This window comes from Ochotona princeps, chromosome 19 (assembly GCF_030435755.1).
Source record: "Ochotona princeps isolate mOchPri1 chromosome 19, mOchPri1.hap1, whole genome shotgun sequence".
Taxonomy (NCBI): Eukaryota; Metazoa; Chordata; class Mammalia; order Lagomorpha; family Ochotonidae; genus Ochotona; species Ochotona princeps.
The window spans coordinates 47,394,685-47,414,637 of record NC_080850.1 but is presented as its reverse complement, the minus strand read 5'-3'; the positions used below and the strand labels follow the sequence as shown (position 1 = coordinate 47,414,637).

Below are 19,953 nucleotides of genomic sequence, written 5' to 3'. Positions count from 1 at the left end.
ACTGTCACAGGCTACATGGCACTTAAGGAATAAATGATTGGCTATTGGGAGGATTGCAGGTGGTCTCTGACTCATTCCACTCCATCCGAGACTGTGATAAAACACTCCTCATCCTTGACAGGCCTTGTGAATGCTACCGCAATGCACTGCCAGTGTCACACACCGCCACCACAGGAGCTGGCACATGGTTTCCGACACACAGCATACACTGCATTTCCGTCTAAGTCTCATCTCATCTCTGATGACAATTCCAGCATTCTCCTCCTCTCTGTGTCCATAAAGAGTAGATCTTCCAGACTAAATGTAATAGTGTGAGAAGATCTTTCTCAAGATTCCCCAGAATATAAAAGCACCCTGCTGTTCTCCCCTTGCTAAGGTGGTGGGAAGCCCGTTGCCTCTATGGATGCTCCACCCGTGCTCTGACAGCTTGCAGGAACACTGCGCAGTTGAGGCAGGGCCCCGTCCCTGGCCAAGGCCCTGGCTTCCCCCCAGCCCTTGTGGCCACCAGGTTTCAGAATGTGGTTGCATTTAGTGAGACTGGAGACCCAAGTGGTTGAGTGAAGGTTGTGTGTGTGTGTGTGAACCTAGACACATTTCCTTCCTCATTTATGCTTGACCAAGAGCCCTTCTGTGACCCTCCACTACCGCCTCAATAGAATGTGTGCATCCTAGCTGTTTTTGAGTGTGGTAGAACCTAGGATAAGGAAGTCGGGGTTGCAGTTCAGTGGGTGAAGAAATGTTGGGTTGATCGGGCGGTGGCAGCTGCAGGCATCTAGGGGTTTGGGGGAGCACCCCGGCTTCTTGTGTTCTGACTGAGGTACCTGGCAGTTTTAGATGCGAAGCCGCCAGGGTGCCGAGAGGCAGGCCCAGGCAGGTGCTTGTCTCCGTGGATGTGTGTATCCGGGGGCTTTGTGGGGGCACATGCTCACCTCACACCTTAGCACCCGCCCAGTGTGGAAGGAAAGGGCCTTGGAACGTCCCACGGGGGGCAGAGGGCACAGGGCTGCCACTGCCCAGGGGGAGGCCGAGAGCAATGGTAGCAGAAGGGCTGGGGGCTGCCAGGTGAGGAATGGTGCGGTGACACAATGGCAGGGACGCACAGGCTTGAGTGAAGACCACAGACACAGCCAGGGACAGACAGGAGGCGGCGAGCAAACATACTCTGTGAAGGCGGGCCTCTGGGGGGAGCCGGGAGGCTGGCCAGGCATTCGCCATGGCCTCGACAAGCTGCTCGCTCACTCGCTCGCCGTTCCAGAGTATATTTAGCTGGAGCACACGAAATGTCACAGTCCCAAGTGACAAGGGCACTGTCACTGGCCCTCGGGGGTCCCCAGGAAACCCTTGCATCCTGGAGAGACGCCGCGCAGGTGGATGTGACATCATCACGGCACTGGGGTCGGGAATGGGAAGCAAGGGGGGTCAGGGATCGGCTGGAGCCGGGGCTGGGGTGGGAGGACGACGACAAGTCATGAGTCAGGAAAGGACCGGGGCTTTTCTGAGCGAGGGACGCCATCACCCGGGACAGTACACAGTGCAGGGCCAAACAGAACAGACGTGTGGCGAAAAAAAAAATCATGAACGTTCAACAGGGAAAAAAAAACACATTCGAGCAGATGGAAATTAAAATCATAAAAGTCATGGGTAAGCTCTATCGTCGTACAAAGGTTTTCATCACAGCCACTCGTTGGCGTTGCCCTGTCAAGGTGTCACCATCCCAGGACCAACAGTGTGCACCTCGACAGGGCAGGGCAAGGAGCTGGGAGCACAGGAACAGCGGTCATGGCGGACACTCGTGCGGTCACCTCTGCCACCATTGTCTGATGACATGTGCCTGCTTCCAGCCCGCGGAAGGTCCCCTGAGGCCCAGGGCCGGTCAGCACCAGACTCCGAGGCCATCTGTCACTGTGCTAATTGGACTCTTGAGGAAGCTCCATTCTCCCGCAGGAGCTGGCAGTGGGGGTGCTTCAGGCCACCCCGTGAGAGAGGCTGGGTCGCCATGGCCAACGCCCTCTGCCAAGGCTGGGGTTTGCCCCCTGAACTGGAAGTATGCTGCAAGTAGGTTTGTTCTCCTTTTGGGAAACCTGTCCAGAGTGCCACAGCCTAGGGCTGGAGCCACACAGAACAAATACAGCAGCTGCTGGGGCCGCTCCTCCCCCTGGAGCTTTCTGGGGGATCGTGGCCTCTCCAGAAAGCGGCTTAACCACAGAAGCGAACCCCGAGTTGGAGCAGCAGGGTATAGACGCGTGTCTACACAAGTTTTAAAGCTGCTCGGGGTAAGATGTAGCCTGCTCCGGCCTGGCAACTGGGGTAGCCAGCTGAGTGTTCGGTAGACTCAGGAGTCGCAAAGCAAAAAAGGGAGAAAAAATGCGAGTCTATCCCCCACAGGAAGCACGGACGGAGACGGGGTGGGGGTGGTGCTGGGGCTGCTCCTGCTCGCTGCCTTCGTCTCCAAACTTGAACTCCTGCTTGGGTGAACTCTTGAGAACATATAGAAGTGAACAATCCTGAATGGGGTAAAACAGCACAGCAACATAACTGGGCTTTTCAGCCTGAGTTACAAGGCTGTGTTTTGGACAACGAAGGCCTCTTTGGGTGGCAGCTGCAGCTAAAGCAGGGTGTGTTACCAGAAGCAGCAAATGGCCAGGCCAAGAGATGACATTTCCTGTCGGTGGGACAGCAAAGGAAGCAGAGGAGAATTCAGGACAGTTCACAGTGGAGCCCCTTTCACCAAGCGCGGCTTCCTGTCCGTCTCAGATGCATAGCAACTCTGCTCGATGAAATAGCATAGTTTTGTTTCAGCCGCGGTCCTCTGGGGCAGTTACTGTAGGCCGGAGGACGCCGCGCCATTCAGATTCAGGACCACGCAAGCGAGAGCTACTCCCTGCCAGGAAAAACTGTCCTGTGCCCTCTCACTTCCCTGCTTCCTCAACTGGCAGCTTTGGCTCCCACTCGATTTACTTGCAAGCCAGGCTGTGGGAGGCAGAGAAGGGACCAAAGTCACAGAGGTGGCCAGATGAGTGGGTGGGACTCCGGAGGCCACCTCCCACTGGGTGGAGCAGCCGTGTGACCACGCCTCTCTGGGGTGGGCGGCTCTGCAGTTGTGCTGTTTGTTCTGTATGGTGCCTCCCAGAGGCTGGGGGTTTGGGTGCCAGTGCAGCGCTGAGGGGGCCGGGCTTGGGCTGGAAGCAGTCACATTGTCCTCCCCGCTTTTCCCTCCCTCTCCCCGCAGAGGAAGAGCGATTCCAAGGCCTTACCCTTCTTGTCTTGGTGGTTATGGGAAGACACTGGCCCCAAAGGGTCTGTGCTGCCAGGTGGGTGGAGCAGCTCTGTCCAGTCGGGCAGCCCTGCCCGGGACTCATGGCCCCCTCGAGCCGCCGCGTCTGCCGTGGTGCTGCTGGGCAAGGCGGAGCCGGAGCGCCCTGTCCCAGCACAAACACAGTTAGGGGCGGTATCCTCACAGATATCAAGCTTTTGTTCCCTCTCTGTCCCCTCTGCTCTGCGGCCACATGGCTGTGGTTCAAACGGGTCCTGCACACTGCCAGACTTAGGGGCTGGTGTGAGTGGGGCACCGTGTACCCAGAAGGGATAGTGACCCGTCCCTCCGAGTTGTGACTTGTGTTTATGCCAGGTTGTTTTTGAGGCCTCTCTAACTGACAAGATGGAGCTTTGGGGTAAGACAACAGTTAGGCCAGCAGCCCTGCAGGAACTGTGGGCCTTTCCTGTGAGCACACTGGTCAACTCTCCCTGATGTAGCAGGTGCTGTTGCGATGACTAAAAGAAGTCCTGCCACCTGTTCTGGGAGAAACAAAATGTGACCTCTCTACTACTTCAGGTGAGATTTGGCTTAGTGGCCACCTTACCTAGGGCAACCTCTTGGGCAATTTTTGGAAAGACACCAGGACATGAGCGTGTGTAAGCCTTACCCTCACGCCCTTGGCAGGGAGAACGGAGGCTCCGATCACATGCTGTGTCACTATACCTAGGATACATGGAATGCTGGCCACTGAGATGGGATGGGGACCCGTGTAGGTGTTAAACAATTCGTAGAATTGGATTTCCAGGAGGCTTCAATATCACCAATTACAGATAGCATGTGCAAAAACAAAGAAGCAAACAAAAACCCCAAAACCGAGACATTGCTTTTTATCTTTCGAAGATTTTGCTTAGCAGAGAAAAGCAGCCAGGCAGTTCATCTGGGCCACAGTGATGCTCTGTGGAGCTGGCATTCTTAGCGCTGGCACAGAGCTCGGGGACCACTCAAGAGGTGGCTTCTGTGCAGAGCTCCTTAGGGCCTCAGCATCTCATGCACTTAGCTGGAAAGAGACTGCTTCCCATTCCGTGACTACAGAGAGGCTCAGTGCACATCCAGGGACCGCTGGGTTCAGATCCCGGCAAGCGATAAGCCGGCAGGAAAGCCAGCCGAGTGGCGGAAACACAGAACTTCCTCCACTTCCTTTCCTACTACGAGGAGGGCTGACATTTAACCCATGTTTCCCACTTTCAAGTTCAAGACTCTCTGAATAAAACGACGTGGTTGGCCTGAGAGGGAATTCTGCCCCCAGCATGAAGCAAAGGATGAGACGTAGCTGCGTACACTAGTTGGAAGGAAAAGAGGGCAGAGTAGGGGAGGACCTCAGATGCCTTCCTTTCCAAATGCCAGGAGTTTCTTTGACCTAAATTGATAAGCATTTGGAGCAGCTGGCATTTCTCTGTGTTCCAGGGGGTGATTTTATGGCAGTGCCGTAAGCACGGTTTAGGGAGAACGTGGCTTAATACGGTCATCTAGGGGAAATACATGCCTGAGGGACACATTTCTCTACAGAAGGATTTCCTGGCCCATATGCTGGGAAAGCATGGAGAACTCATTGGTAAAGAAGAGGAATGTGGGCCAGATGGTTGTTAGGTTGGAAAATGCCCGACACAAATGTGAGTCTCAGCCCCTCCCCTGGTCACTGCAGTGTTAGTCACACCCCTACCACAGCCCCGCCGGGTAGCTGTAAATCTAGAGAAACCATGCATCTGATTTATTCAAAAGGGAAAAACTGTTGGAGCTATGTAAAGTTCATAATCTTTTAAATCTGTGCTTGAGGACAGAGCACGTGTGCCAACGGTGAGCTCCCGAGGGCAAGCCACACCTGGGTCTCCACTTCAGAGCTCTGCAAAACACCTCGGGGCGCCAGTTCTCCGTGATGATGTCCTCCAAGCTCGGAGACCACCATTCTGTTTCAATCTGATTTTAGAGGTTCAAGAATGTGGTACTGAATGGCAGTAGATTTGGAACCTACATTTTTGTCTAGTCACTCCATTCTGACCTATGGAATGCATGCTGTAATATTCTTGTAATATTCTTGTAAACAGATTATATTTAAAACGCTAACTTCAGTTCATCACACTGTTTCTCCACATCTACAAGTTACTGTGATTCTAGAGGTTAGAGACCCATCAAACTACTCTAACCTATTAACAATGACTATGGCTAATTAGACAAACACACAAAGACACTAAGTCAGTACTCTAGAGGAAGCCAGCAGGGGACTCACGGGGGCCCAATTCACTCAACAGACTCTTGTGGATGTGATGGGTGGTGCACACAGCCCTTGCCAGGCAGCACGGCTTCACACTTCATTCCTGAGTGGGCCGCCTGGTGGGCCTGCCCTTGGCCAGTGGGAAGGACACGCACAGTCTTGGTGCCCTGGAGTTAGGGATTGCCTGCCTTGTCTGTGCTCACGCTTTCAAACTAGCCTCCTGGTCTTGCACCTGTTCTCACACAGTTGGTGCCTACTCCACTTCCTGCCATAGTGGTCACTCTCAATGAGGCTTTGCTGAATGAAAGGTTTGCTTCTATTCTTAGTCTGTTAACTCAGAAATAAGTGACTCTTGCAGGAGGGTTGTGTCTATGTGTTGGGGGGGATTCTCCTATAGTCTTCTAAGTAGTGTCTGGGCCAGCCTTCAATTTGATGGTTAAGTAATCATTTAGCCACTCAATACTGAATACAATTGGTCTGAAATGGACAGGATCAATCACTAGTAAGAAAAACTTCAAGTCTTTTTTTTTTTTTTTTAGTTTTCTCAAAGAAACCACTGACTGAGAGCTGAGGACAAATGGGCACTGACCTTGAAAGTGTTACCTTGGGAGAATTAATAAGCATGTTTCCTTCTGTAAAGGAACCAGGAGAGACCCACAGCTCGGAGAGCCATCTCGGTTCATAAAACACAGCCCGTGGTTTCATTACTCTGTCTGTTAGAGAAACGGCCTGGGAACACACACTGCACCTGGCCGTCAGTGGAAGGCCGCCTGGGGAGGCTGCTGGCTCAGAGACTCAACACCTGGATCTCTTAGTCTGATAAAGACGATGCAACAACGGGAGAAGATGGCAAAGTGTGATACGAGAAAGAGCAGGTGCTGCGTGCCTTCACCAGCCCAAGGGCGGGCGGAGCACCTGCCTCCTCAGCAGTCCTTGCTCTGGCCCCTGCTGTTGAGCATTCTGGCTCAGATCATTGCAGAGCTGTGCCGACGGGCACAGCGCTGCGAGCTCCCCTGCCCGACACGAGGGGCAGGGGAGAGAAAGCCCTGGTCTGCCTCCCTCACCGGCCAGCTCCGCACAGAAGTCATTAAGACTTTCAAAGAGGTTTTAGTTTCATTTATGCTAATTCATGCAGGGAATGAGCTTTTCCGTGGAGGTATTTCTTGAACACATTCGGAGACCTTTAGAAGGATCTCCTCGGCTCCTAACTCTGCGAAAGAGAAAATTTTCCTTTCTTTGTTTTATTTTACCCTCTCCTGTATTGCCTATGGCTATATGAGGGATCTTCAAAAAGTTCATGGAAATACATATTTTGAAAAAAAATCTATGCATGGACTGCAGTCTTTCTTGCACCCCCCAAAGCTTGCCTTTGTAATCATCCTGAAGCTGGGCTTTGCCATTGGACAGCTGTGCTCCATGTGGCATTTACGAAAACACACAGACTCTGTGTGGATCAATATTTGGGCATGGAGTTGGAGGGGGACATGTAGAAACGTCATGGGACTGGCTGCACTGTACTTTGGCTCTGTGAAGGTTAGAAGGTTCTGCTGATGACCTTGAGGGGGCTGCTCCAACACAGCGCCTGTGTGTTTCAAACTCACAACAATGGAGGTTGATGCTGTTGCACATCAACTCATTCTTGTGTATGTTCTGAAGAAACCCCTGAGAACATGGCTGCGGATTCCTATACTTTGTGAGCCTAAATTTCAGGGACCCCATTCAGACAAAACTGGCAAGGTCTGCCTTGTAAGAACTCGCCTCCGCCCCATGGAGGGTGAGGTGCTGGCAGCCAGTTATGCCCACATCAAAAATCCTTTTCTTCTCTCTCAAGATCCCATCATATCCTTTCTTCAGTTTCTCCTGTGGTTGGCAGTTTCATGTTATGTGAATTCAGAATCCAGGCTCGGTCTCCTGTGTCAGCTATAACCATGTGTTTTCTGGAGCACTGTGCACTCGACAGAGAACGTTGGTGAATTGGGGCCCTCATGAGACCTTGAACCTTTTATGGGAAGTTTAGTAATGAGAGGCCTACACTGTCACAGCATGAGTGACTTGAGTAGTTAAAAACAAAACCAGTAAACTGACCATACACTGTGTTGTAAGACATATCATGATCTGGCAGAGGAGTTGACATGTCTATAAGAAAAAAACCAATGAGGATCACAAATTAAGAGAGAAATTTACGATCTGCAAATCCTCTAAGAGGGTTAGTGAAACAGGCTGTCCCCGAAGGAACATTGCGAGAGCAACATCGTCCTTACCATTCAGAGCCACGAAGGAATCTGAAAGACAGAAGGGGAGAAGTGTCTGAGCACGTGCCCCGACATGGGCGCCACTCACATCCTCTATGGGAAGAACATGGCCAGTCCCAGGCTTATTTCACACTGCCCCTCTCTTCCACTTCATGAGTGGACTCCAATTCACTGGCAAGGGACACACAGGCAGCAGAGACTGGGGAAACACGTGATTCTGGGGAATGCAGCCAGGGTAGGGTGGATGGGACAATGGGCAAAGCACTTTTCTTTACTTCTCTCTTCCTCTGTCCTCAAAACCACATGGAGAGGGACTGAGATCATAGTGCTCTCAGTCAACAGGATTTTAGTTTAGAAATTAAACAGCACACAGCCCACTCCGACCTGAGCCATCCCTGGTAGGGCCTTAGCAGGAATGGGGCTCAAAGTTGGGGATCTGCTAGAAAAAGCCCAGGCAGGCCTGGGGCCCGCTGAGGGAGTCTCTTAGGTCCAATGTGCCGTAGGCACTTCCTGTGGTAGTGAAGACCTTACATGTCTCCTGAGTCCACCCAAGTTTCTGTCTCTGGTTTTCTTACCAACATCCCTTCCCCCTGCTCAGAAACATTCGATGAAGACAGTTCTGCAAAGCCAGCTGACTAAGCACCTGTGAACACACACACACACACACACACACACACACATATGAATATGCATACACACATACACCCTGAAACCTATTTCAAAGGCATCAAGATGACTCAGGCCATGGATGAGACCTCTTTCTATTTCACAAATAAGACGAGTGCACTTATATCCCATCTTCTAGGCCAATGCTGTCTCCTGTGCTCATGTTTAACTCATACATTTTGTATGCAAAGACATAATGAAAATGCCTCCTTTTTCCCCCCACAATATATTTACAGACAAAAGCTACGGTGCATGGGCAAGCATTTGAAGGTGACTCTTATGGCAGCCATTGTTGCTCGTCTATCTGATCATCACCAAGACCCAAGTCCACATCCAGGCGTTGCATTAGGGTGGTCCTATTCTGAAGCAGGATTCTTAACATTCAGTGTGTGTGTGACACTTAGAACCACAAGCCACACTTACCTAGACAGGGTGTGGCATTTTCTTCAAATTAGCACAACTAAAATGTTTTTCAAGGGGGTATGGATGTGTGGTGAGGACACAGGACAAGTGGGCCAATCTTGGACTATGATCTTTAATATCACACTCTAACTAAAGCGTTGCCATGTGGTAACACTTCAGATGAACTCTGAGAGTACCATTGCATGTTAAGTCCTATGAAAAGGCTACCTTGAATCATTCAGTGCCAGCATAATAGTTCTGAGATTTCTTTCTAGCCCAAGCGATAACACACATAAATCTAATTAAAAACATAATTACCCCTGCTTGTTGATAAGTTCAAGAAGAATACAACCATCTTGTTGAATTAAAAAAGCTAGAGTGCAGTGATCAATCTTTTTATTATTTGGCTGAAATTACGGTGTAATAGAACATCTTAAAACACAACAAAACTGTCATTTTGGTAATGGAAATGCTGACGGCACTTACTGTTTGCTCTAATTAATATTCTCTAGAGCTAATCTCCACAGCTCTCCACAGCGAGCTAGGAGCCAGCTGGCAGTGCCAGCACTTGGAGGACTGGCTCTCCTCTCTCTCTATCACACGCACACACACACACACACACATACACACACACACACGGCACTGGCTTGCTCTGTCTCACACACACACACAGCACTGGCTCTTTCACAGACACACACACAAACACACACACACACACACACACACACACACACACACACACTGCTGGCTTTGTTCTTAGTTGATGATTTCGATTCTGAATGAGCATTAAAGCATCAACTGCTCTCAGTCCCACATGTGGGATTATGTGTCAGGGACACTTGTTGACAAAAACATCTCAAACCCAAGACAAAGTTGAACTAAAAAAAAGAAGAAGAAAATGAATAAACTGCACTTACTGTGACAGTCTCCCAGGCCGTCCGTGTTGCCACGCTCTATGTCCTGCTCAAATGCCAACCTTTGAAAAGAGGGTGGGGAAGAGACATGCGGTCATGTGAGGCTCCAGTGTGACTGCAGTCATACAACTTGATACGTTGGGTGGCAGGTGCCAAAGAGAAATAGGTAGCAGTGTAGAACTGTGGCTGAGTCTGAGATGCTTCTCCAAGGATGCCTAAGCAGTTCGCCCAGGAGTTTCAGGGGTCACCTGTGGCTACACACAGCCTGTGACCCCAAGGATGCTGTAGACACTGGCATGGTATCTACACAGAAGCCTAAGTCCACTCTCTTTTTGACTTCCTTCACTCCTGAACTTTATGGATTTCTTTGCTTAGCAGAGCCTTGTGTACATGCAGAAGTTCTTGGAGCTGGATGGCCACTGGACATGTGGGCTTGTGAGACGACAGGCCCTAGGGACAGTGTTTTGCTATCAGCACCCAGGGGTATTCCTCCTCTAGTTCCCCCATGCGCTCGCTGCGCCTGCAGCCCCACCTGCCCAGGCCTGCCTCCTGGACACAGGTCAGTGTTGTAGCACAAACGGCACTAATGACACCGGTGCTGAGCTTTCGAATGGGGCAGCCGTCTTTGGGGGATGTTGGCATCTGTTGCTGTGACGATGGGCATTTCTTTCTGCAGCCGCTTCACCAAAGTCTGCTGGTGATGCCTTGAGTGAAAGTTCCCCCAGGTGTGGCTCAAAGTCACATCCACACCCAGTGGTGTGATTTTGGTGTTCACTGCCTGAGCTCGTTGTCCGTGTTCTTCCTGACCCCCTGCTGCAAAAGGGGCACACACCTTGCGTGACTGACTTGTGTAAAGCCAGCCAATCTTGTCTCCATTAGTCACAGGCAAAAGGAAGCAGGAGAGCTCAACCATCCTCCAGTGGGGCAGGTCGCGGGTGTCACAGGTGGCCTTTTTTTTTTTAAAGATTTATTTATTTTATTGATATACAGATCTTCCATCTGCTGATTCACTCCCCAAGTGACAGGAGCTGAGCCAATCCAAAGCCAGGAGCCCAGAGACTCTTCCGGGTCTCCCATGTGGGTGCAGGGTCCCACGGTTTTGGGCTGTCCTCAACTGCTTTCCCAGGTCACAAGCAGGGAGCTAGATGGGAAGCAGGGCTGCCAGGATTAGAACCATAGCCCATATGGGATCCCAGCTCTTGCGAAGCAAGGACTTTAGCCACTAGGCTACCGGGCCCCACAGGTGGCCTTTTGTCAGTGGTCTCTGGCAGACAGGACCTGTGCAGCTTTGGGGTGCCACCACAGCTGGCCACAGACATGCACTCAGGAGTCTCCCGAGTGTGATTTGGATTTTGCATCCACTGAGACCAAAAGTATCGAATGGAAGCTGCCGAAGCCTCTGTAGGTGCTGGTTCCTGCTGGAGAACAGCCGTGGCTGCACAGGCTGCCTTGCACAGAGCAGGGCTCCTGCCCCTCAGTGTAGGCTGGGGTGAGGGGGGCTGGACGGGTAGGTCCCACTCATAGCACACGCGCGTGGCCGAGGTAGCTCCGGCCAGTTTCTCTCAGCCCTGTGCAGTGTGTTCCCAGAGCTGGTGCTGTAGCAGTGGGCTGCACCCTAGCTATCCAAATTGGCACCTGGCTGCTCCTTCCTGCAGTGCTTCTTATACAAAGAGTGGAAGGTAGGCTGCTTCCGCTCCCCTGCTCCAAGAAGTCTTTGAAGCCCACCCGGCCTCCTTTCTCTGTCCCTGAGCCAGCCCATGGCTGATACACTGACGGGAAGTCAGCCTGTGTGTGTACGTGTGTGTGCGGATGTCGTGTAGTGCCTGGAGTGGCCACTATCCCCTGCCCGCACGTGCTCCTTACCTGCTGCTGGGTGACAGGTGGGCACAGGAGTTGCCTTCCTTCACCCACCCACAGTAGGGATCTCTAGAGGCGATGCAGGTTCTGTGGGAACAGGGGCCGTGAGATCCTCCACCCTGCTCGGTAGCCACCGTGGGCACTCCCGGCCTCCCGCCTGCAAGGTGGCAGCACCTACTTCTTGCACTTGCCATGCCGTTCGCATCGGCCCAGGGGGACCTTGATCACACAGGTGGAGAACGCCACATACAGAGAGCTGCTCGCGCGGTCCAGCTGCATGCCCATGATCCGCCGGTCCTCCACGCCATCGTAGCTGCACCTGGGTGCGAGGCAGGCCCACCATGAACCGGCCCTCCACAGTCAGCCCCCCTGGATGCTGCTCTACCCTCACCCACATGTCCAAGCACAAAGGGGGTCTCCTGTGACATCAGAGCACCCGTGTGTGCGGGTGATCACACACAGCTGCTGGCAAGGAGAAGACAGCGTCTGCTGTGTGTTTAAAGGCTTTTATGAGGATATAGTGGGTGTGGTGGGTTAAGCTGCCACCTGCGAGGTCAGCATCCCATGGCGCTGCTCCATTTCTGAGGCAGGTCCCTGCTAATGGCCTGGAAAAGCAGCTGGGAAAGCAGCTGGGAAAGCAGCTGCTCCCGTGTGGCCGGTCCTGCTCTTGGCCTGCCCACTGCGGCCATCCAGAGAGTTAGCCAATAGACAGAGGATATCTCTAGCTATTTCAAATACACAAATCTAAAATTAAAAAAAAAAAAAAAAGCCTTTACAAACAGCACGAGACGTGACCTAAAAACACACAGCAGTGGTCTGCCATGCTGTGCTGGGAAGGCTCCCCAGCAGCACGACAAGTTGTGAGCCATAAGGAGGCAGCCCGGCACTCACTTCTCAGAATTGTAGACACTCATCTCCTCCAAGAAGACGCTGTGATTGAGGAAGCCATTGCTGCCCAGCCTGGCCAAGAACTTCAAGATGATCCCCTTCTCCGACCCCAGGAACACCACGGTGTAGTTCTGGTAGGGCCCCGCTGCGGTGTCCACGGCGATTTTGGTCAGGCGGTATCTGAAGTGACAGGATTCTTGTGGTGTCATTAAAGTGCCCCACCTGGCACCATGTCCAACAGCATGGCAGCCTCCTAGCTAGCCCCCCAAGGAGTGCACGTGCAACTTCCTAGTGTGTACACGTTGTTGGGGTCCTAACTTCCTTACTTGGCGCACAAGTGGCAGCTCCAGAGGGGAGGGGGAGGTCAGTGTGTACAGGCCGCTCTCCAGAATAAACACCTAAAATCATCTGAAATTGGTCAGCGGTTCTCCCACATGCAAGCAGGGCCCAGTTAATGCCTCCTGCCCATCAGCTAGCAAGGCAGCCGCTCCCAGTCCCTGGGCCGGGGCCTCATCCTACAACTTGGATTGCAGTTTCCAGGGTGGGAAGGACAGTGGGGAGCAGCAGAGGAGGACCTGTGGCGTGGCTGAAAACTCCAAGGTGGAGCTGGCCCTGTGGGCTTCTCTCAGCTCATCCACTGATGTCTGCGCTGAGCACATGGGCCGCCCCGTGGGTCACACACCGTGCGTCCCAGCAGGGAGGCGGAAGGAGCCTGCAGAGTACTTTAATATCTCTTGGGGAAAAGTCACGGCAGAAAAATGGCGCTAGGGTTCATCAGCACTGTGGCTGGTCCGGAGGGGGTGAGACTAGAAAACCTCTCGGTAAATTAGGAATAAGCTCTGGGGGTTGGCACCGTGCCGCACTGGCTAATCCTCCACCCGCAAGAGCTGGCAACCCATACGGGAGCCATTTCTTATCCTGGCTTCTCCATTTCGTGTCTAGCTCCCTGCTCGTGGCCTGGGAAAGCAGTCGAAGGGCATGGCCTGAGCACCCACGTGGGACACATGGAGGGGGTTTCTGTTTCCTCCTCTCTGTAAATCTGCTTTTCTAATAAAAAAAGAAATCTTAAAAAAAAGAAATCTTTGAAGAAATGCAAGGCCTTGCATTCTCCAATCAGCTGTCCCTCCTCCACTGGCCACTGCTTCTCAAGACAGAGGCTGACGGAAGGATACCATGCCACGCACAGTGTCCATGCACCACTGGGCAGGGCAGCCTGCAGTGAATTTTCCCATCCTGTCTCAGCCAACAAGGGTCCCTTGTCTCCCTCACTGTGCCTTTCCCTTGTACAGGCTGGGCTAACGTGCCAGAGGGACGGAAGTACTGCCCCTCCTCTAATTGCTGGCCAGGTGCACCTATCTTTACCACACTGGAACTCCTCTCACCAGCACTGTGGCCACGAGGCTCTGGTGGCTCGGCCCACAGGCATCTTGTGCCACCCAAGGCGTGAGTCCCCCAGAGGCCCAGGAAGGCCCTGCTCGCCTGGCACACACCTGACCATCGTCCTCAGGAACCAAGGCCGGTTGATGATGGAGGGCACTGCTTCATCCATGAGTGGGTGTGTCTTGATGAAATTCAAGGTGTCATCCGGGAACTCGCTGGACGTGGTGTATTTCTCTAGGGAGGATGAGCCTGCACAGCAGCCAGGCCTAAAACAAAACAAAGTGGGCAGGGCATGGCAAGGAGCGAGCAGATTCCCCATCCCGTGGCCAGTTACTCCACTGCTGGCTGTCCTGATGGCAAGCAGAGGCTGGGCCATGTGCGTGTCACCCAAGACAACACTGGGAGGTCCCTATGACCACTTCCTTCTGCCGGGGGCAGCCTGGCCTCCTCCCAGAGGCACAGACAAACCCAATGAGTAGGGCTGGATGGGGTTGGCAGGAAGTTTGTATGTTAATCACATGTTTATTTCTGCTTGATTGTGGCAGGTTTGGGAGGCCAGGTACCCTGAACCTGCTTTCCTGGAACTGAACAGTGATGGTGACAGCTTCCGTGAGAAATGCTTTGGCCTTGAATCGAGGGACATCACAGGAAAGCAGGTAAGGCCAATGTGTCCAGAGGGGAGACAGAGCTGGCCCTAAGCAGCCAGGCCTGAGAAACGTCCGGGATGCACCTAGGTGAGGGCACGGGTGGTGGCTGGTCACAGGTGCTTCTGACACCTGTTCCGCTGGAGGGTGAACAGGTATGTAGCTTAGGTGCTGCTGGTGGAGGGTCATGGGAGTGTGCCCTTCAAGAAGGGCACGTCTTGTGATCTGATCCAGTTGATGGAAGGATTGCGGCTGGTGTTTGTATAGGGAACTGCAGGTGAGGGAGACCAAATGTTCAAGTGTTGGGCTACCTTGCAGAAAAATGGCAGTGCACATGTGTGTTTGCATATAACCTGGAGGTGCAATGTGTGGGATAGCTACAGAGAACAGGCATGGGACTGAGGGAAGGCCTGCTCTCATCAGAGAGAACAGATGGGCTGTGGTATGTGGAGCCTGCCGGCCAGTGCAGAGAGCCAGCAGAGCTCTGGGAGGCCTTTGGGCCATGGGTGTTCCAAAAAGCAACCTGGGGATAGGCTGACCCTTGACCTCTGTGGGCCCAGTTGTTTTCAAGCAAAAGCCTACTAAGTGGAGGATCAGAGGGTTCTGAAGGCCACTTGGGTTTATAGCTAGCAGGATGGAGGCAAGTGACCTCCCCCGTGCTGCCTGTGCTGTGCCATTCAATCATGCTGGTGTTTGTGTCTGGAAGGCTTGTGGAGGTTGGGGCCCGCCAGCGCCACAGGAGCAGGCAGCACCCTGTCCGGAAGCTCGCAGCAGCCCAACAAGCGTGTGCGGGTACCTGGGCTTGGGAACTCGCTCATCAGGAACCGGCGTCCAGGTGGAGTCAGGGGACTTCTGTTCCTTGAATCGCCCAGTGAAGACATTGGCGATGTCCACCATGTCGTAGGCACAGACAGCAGAGCCGGGGATACTGTAACACAGTGTCACAGGCAGTGTTACTGCACGTGGCTCTGTAGGCACCACATCAAAGAGCTGGGCATGGCCCAACGTGGAATGCCACACGTGGTGTTACCAAACACACTACCCTAGCATGATGAGCCCTAGTACATGAATAGAGTGTTTCCACAAACTGAATGGGCACCATGGCCCTGAAGAATGAGCTGTGGCCAGCTCACTGAGGGAGACTGCCCGTGGTACCACTGCCTTGTGACTTGCATCAGTTCAGGGAGGAAGGGCGATGGGGCTGCGGGTAACACATTTACCCATGTTCTCATTACCCATTTACTCAGAGATGAAGACCTGTGTAGGGAAATATGCCCAATACAGTGCCCTGCCATCCATAGATGACACCTCAAGTCCAGCTCAGCATATGAGAAAGTATGTGTGTGTATGTGGGATGGGGTGCAGTTCCACACACTGAGCTCCCATCATTGCCCTGCCATTTCTTCTGTTGAGCATTTGCTTGAGATTCAGCAATGTAGTTTCTAAAATACCAGATCTCTGCAAAAAAATATCACCTTACAGTCAGTGATCACGGCACTCATGATCACTGCCTGGCACTCCGGGAAAGCTCAGCTGTGTTTCTCATTAGCAGTGGGAAGGCACGCGTTACTCATCCAGGTACACTGCGTACACTCGCACCCCTGTCTGCTTTTGATGGGGTGACTCCTGGGTGCTGCTCAGATAAACTGCAGGCCCCAGCTGGTTTTGAGGCAGGGGCTGTGATGGGGCAGGGGCCTCCACACCCAAGGGCACAGCATCCAGGGCAGGTGGGATGACCAGGCTTAGGCTGGAAAATACTGTGCCAATATGGAAATCTGCTCACAAGTTATTGGCAGCATTCCACACTGTCTAATTTCATAACATGATCGTTAAAGTCTTACTGATAAAGCAGGAAATGGGAAGAGAATAGGAGAGCTTATTTCAAGCAAGATGGCAACCTGGACTTCATAGTATGCAACATGTATGTGTGTTTGTTTACCAAACTGTGTATGACTAAGGGTGTGATCCTTGCCTGTTTTGGAATTTCATAACATCAGCATTACTTAATTAAAAATAATTTTGTATAATAATTTCTTATGCATTTGAAAGGCCAAGACAGAGAGGGACAGAGAGAGGAAGACAGAGTGTGTGTAAGTGTGTATGTGAGAGAGACCGAGATCTTTCACCTGCTGGGTCACTCCCCAGATGCCCACCCTGGCTGGGGGCGGGGCACACAGAAGACAGGAGCTCAGTGTGGGTCAGTTACGTGGGAGACAGGAGTGCTGGGGACAGAGGCAGAGCCCACATGGGGGCCAGGCCACTCTGGTAAGGGACGATGGCCCCTTAAATGCCAGGCCAAATACCCCCACCTCCCATGGCCCTTGTTATACCCTCTTCTCTGCTAAAAGCAGCAGGTTCACCTCTTTACAGAGGACGAACACTGCCTGAAGTATCTTGGACCGCCTGTAGTAACGAAAGGTCCTCTAAGGTTTCACACTTGTCTCCAGGTCACAGCCTCTTGTGAAACCCTCTCTTCATCCCCTTTCCTTCCTTGCTCCTGTTCTGTTCAACACTGTATTTGTGGAGCCCCTACCTAACACAGCACATGCGCCCTATACCCAAAAGCCCTATCTTCAGCCAGCTCGCAGTCCAGAAAGTGTGTCTACAAAACAGCAATGGCTCAGAGCAGATACAGAGGTGGCACCAGGTCCCACGGGATGGCTGGGCTTGGGCTAGGCCTGGCGGACAGCAGGGCGTGAGTGGAGCTTGGGAGGGGGCAGAGCCAGGCCATGAGGGTCCCCACAAGGACCATGGTGCAGGGGCTGCCAGCTGTGCCATGGCTAACTATACTGAATGAGACTGTCTGATGATGGCGACCTCAGAAACTACCGAGTCCCTTAGTGGAGAGACGTGTTAGGTTTATCAAAATCCCAGATTCCACCAGTAGGACTTTCTTAGATTTCCAGTGTGTGTGTGTTTAAACTTGAAAAGGGTAATCAGAGTTTGGCAGAGTGTTGCTGCACTGGGCATGTACATATTAGCTATCATGCCCTCTGAAGCCCTGATCGTATAGGTTTTATCAGTCACGCTGGTCAGTGGTGAGTGGAACTGTGTCAGTTGTGAATGCTGAGGGCACCCCCTGGGGAAAAGGAAGCAGGAACAACGGCCGAGGTCAGCCCCTTGGGTGGGGCAGAGTCACCTGTTGTAAGGCGTCGAGAAGGTTGCCAGGACGACGTCACGGCCATGGATGCGGATCACGTCGGTGACGGCCTGCAGGATGTTGAAGTAGAAGTGCGAGTCGCCGGGCACGGAGCAGTTGAGACGGGCCTTGAGGAAGGAGGTCCACTGCTTCTCCAGCACCCGCTGTGAGCCACCCATGTCGTTCTTGCACACCTGCGCCACTCTGGGGAACACCACCTGCAGAGGCAAGCACGGGGTGTGAGCCTGACCTCTTACCTACTGCTCCCCAGCAACAGCAACGCAGCGGGGCGCTCAACCTGAGCGTCCTGCAAGAGGGGACAGGGAGTGAGTGCCTGCGGGGCATGAGAAGTTACCCTCGGGAGTGAACTCGCAGCCACTGGACCTCTGGCTGCACATCCTGCTCAGCAGGTGTTCCTGCACAGCCAGCACATGTAGGCTGCATGCCTCACTTTGGGCCCTGCCTTGCCCAGGCTGAGTGGGTATTGCTGTCTGTGTGGGCCACTCTGCCATTTCATCTGTGTCTGCCTGTGTAGCGACCTTGACCTACTTTCTGCTAAGAATAACAAGACAAAAGCCTTGAACTGGACCCGATTGTTTTGCAATAAAGACCAAGACCAGGGCAGGGTTTGCTTACAGACTCTGCACAATGTAGCTCAATGATAACAAGAAGACAAAACAGGAGAATCCCACTCTGCAGCTTGCAGCTTGGTAAGAAGGCAGCCAGAACGCTGCCTGCTTGGCTTCTGGCAGAGAGCTGCGAGAGGCTGCCCATGGCTTCAGAATGTTCGAAGGAAGCAGACAGGGCCCCTCCGAGCACAGCAGAGGTCTTGCTTTGGCTGGCTGTGGCTGTACCCCCTTCAAACCACACCTCCCCAGCAGGGCCAGAGCACTCACGCACGATCGCTGAGAACGGCATCACACACAGGCGTCCAGCAGTGTCCTCACCTTGCCCATGGTGTTGTACTCCACAGCCATCTCCCTGAAGAAGAAGTAGATGTAGTCGCCGTGGTCCACCGCTTGCACAAAGTAGGGTTCTGTGGGCGAACAGGGGAGGGGCACTCAGTGTGAGTGACATTGCCACCAGCTATAGGCCACAGCTGTGTTCCACCTTACACAGGCTTTGCACACCCAATGTTGGAGACAGTAGGGTGCAGGCCAGCAACCTATAGTGCCATGGACCACTAAAACTTTTCCATGTCCCCACATTTGTACTTGCCACCACGCAGTGCCCAAAACAGCAAAGACAAACCCTGGCTCGCATGGGCTGTGGCGGCTTATTCTTAGCCCTGCCACCTGTACCCCTTGTCGTTTCCTCCTGTCCTCCCTTGTGGGACTCTGGGCTCACAGTGCGAGGTCATGGGGTGGGAGGGAGGCACCCTGACTAGTTGGGACCAAAGGTGCAGCTGTCACCTGTCTATGGGCGCCATCACTATAACCAAGCCGCAGTGCACCCCCCAAGGATGCACGCCTCCACTCCCACTTGCCTTTTAGCCATTTGGAATCATGTTTGACGGTCCGCAGGGTGGGGCTGTCTCCCAGGCTCCGGTAGATGACTGCGTCAATAGCGAGGAAGTCCGTCACAGTGGCCGAGTACAGTTTCCCATCTTGGAGGGGGGAGAGAGAGAGAGAGAGAGAGAGAGAGTGAGTGAGCAAGGTGGGGAGGGAGGGGAGCGAAGATGTCCACAGCCTGCTCTCCTGCTTAGGGACGGGGCGCAGGCCAGGGCCACGGGGGAGATTGTCAGCCCATATTCCGACCACTTGACGTGGGATCACCAGATGAACCGTATCTCGCTGACACCCTGCTTCGTGGTTTTTGCCATCCGAAGCTGAAGATAGCCAACAGCCAGGACTGCAGTGACAAGCACAGCAAACACCATGTACAGCCCCATTTCCCATGGTGCCCGCGATCCGTTAGGATCCGTTAGGATCAAACACCATGGTGGCTCTGTGACTCCTGCACAGCACACCCCCGGCCACAGGCTGAACATGTATGCGCACCTACACACAGTGAGGAGACATTGGGCAGTTACCTGCGAACAGGGCGACGTTGGCATGCTTCGCATCATATGGACACCGGGCCATCCCACTAAATTCATCCCCGAATGGTTCCAAGGTGTCCATCTGTGTGAGACAAGAGGACTTGTTGACCCACACCAAGAGAAGCCATCGCCCTTGACATGGCCAGAGTGTACCGGCTTTCAGGGAGGAAACTGGCTCTCAAAGTCAAGGTCCCAGACCAAAGTTCTCCAGCAGGACAGCCTGAAATGTGGTCACCTGCATGACT

At 53.1% G+C, this 19,953-nt stretch overlaps 1 protein-coding gene across 1 annotated transcript in view; it reads right to left on the bottom strand.

Annotated features, from left to right (window-relative positions):
* Positions 1-19,953, bottom strand: part of SEMA6A (semaphorin 6A) — a 91,102-nt gene that overhangs the window by 12,082 nt on the left and 59,067 nt on the right. The window contains exons 7-19 of the mRNA XM_058677263.1: positions 19,700-19,790; positions 19,154-19,273; positions 18,615-18,703; positions 17,668-17,885; positions 15,325-15,456; positions 13,995-14,150; positions 12,508-12,684; positions 11,795-11,935; positions 11,623-11,703; positions 9,763-9,821; positions 7,787-7,807; positions 7,611-7,661; positions 3,255-3,419 (exon numbers count right to left, since the gene is read on the bottom strand). Of these exons, the coding sequence (XP_058533246.1) occupies positions 3,255-3,419; positions 7,611-7,661; positions 7,787-7,807; positions 9,763-9,821; positions 11,623-11,703; positions 11,795-11,935; positions 12,508-12,684; positions 13,995-14,150; positions 15,325-15,456; positions 17,668-17,885; positions 18,615-18,703; positions 19,154-19,273; positions 19,700-19,790 (1,501 nt within the window). The remainder of the gene's footprint in view (positions 1-3,254; positions 3,420-7,610; positions 7,662-7,786; positions 7,808-9,762; positions 9,822-11,622; positions 11,704-11,794; positions 11,936-12,507; positions 12,685-13,994; positions 14,151-15,324; positions 15,457-17,667; positions 17,886-18,614; positions 18,704-19,153; positions 19,274-19,699; positions 19,791-19,953) is intronic.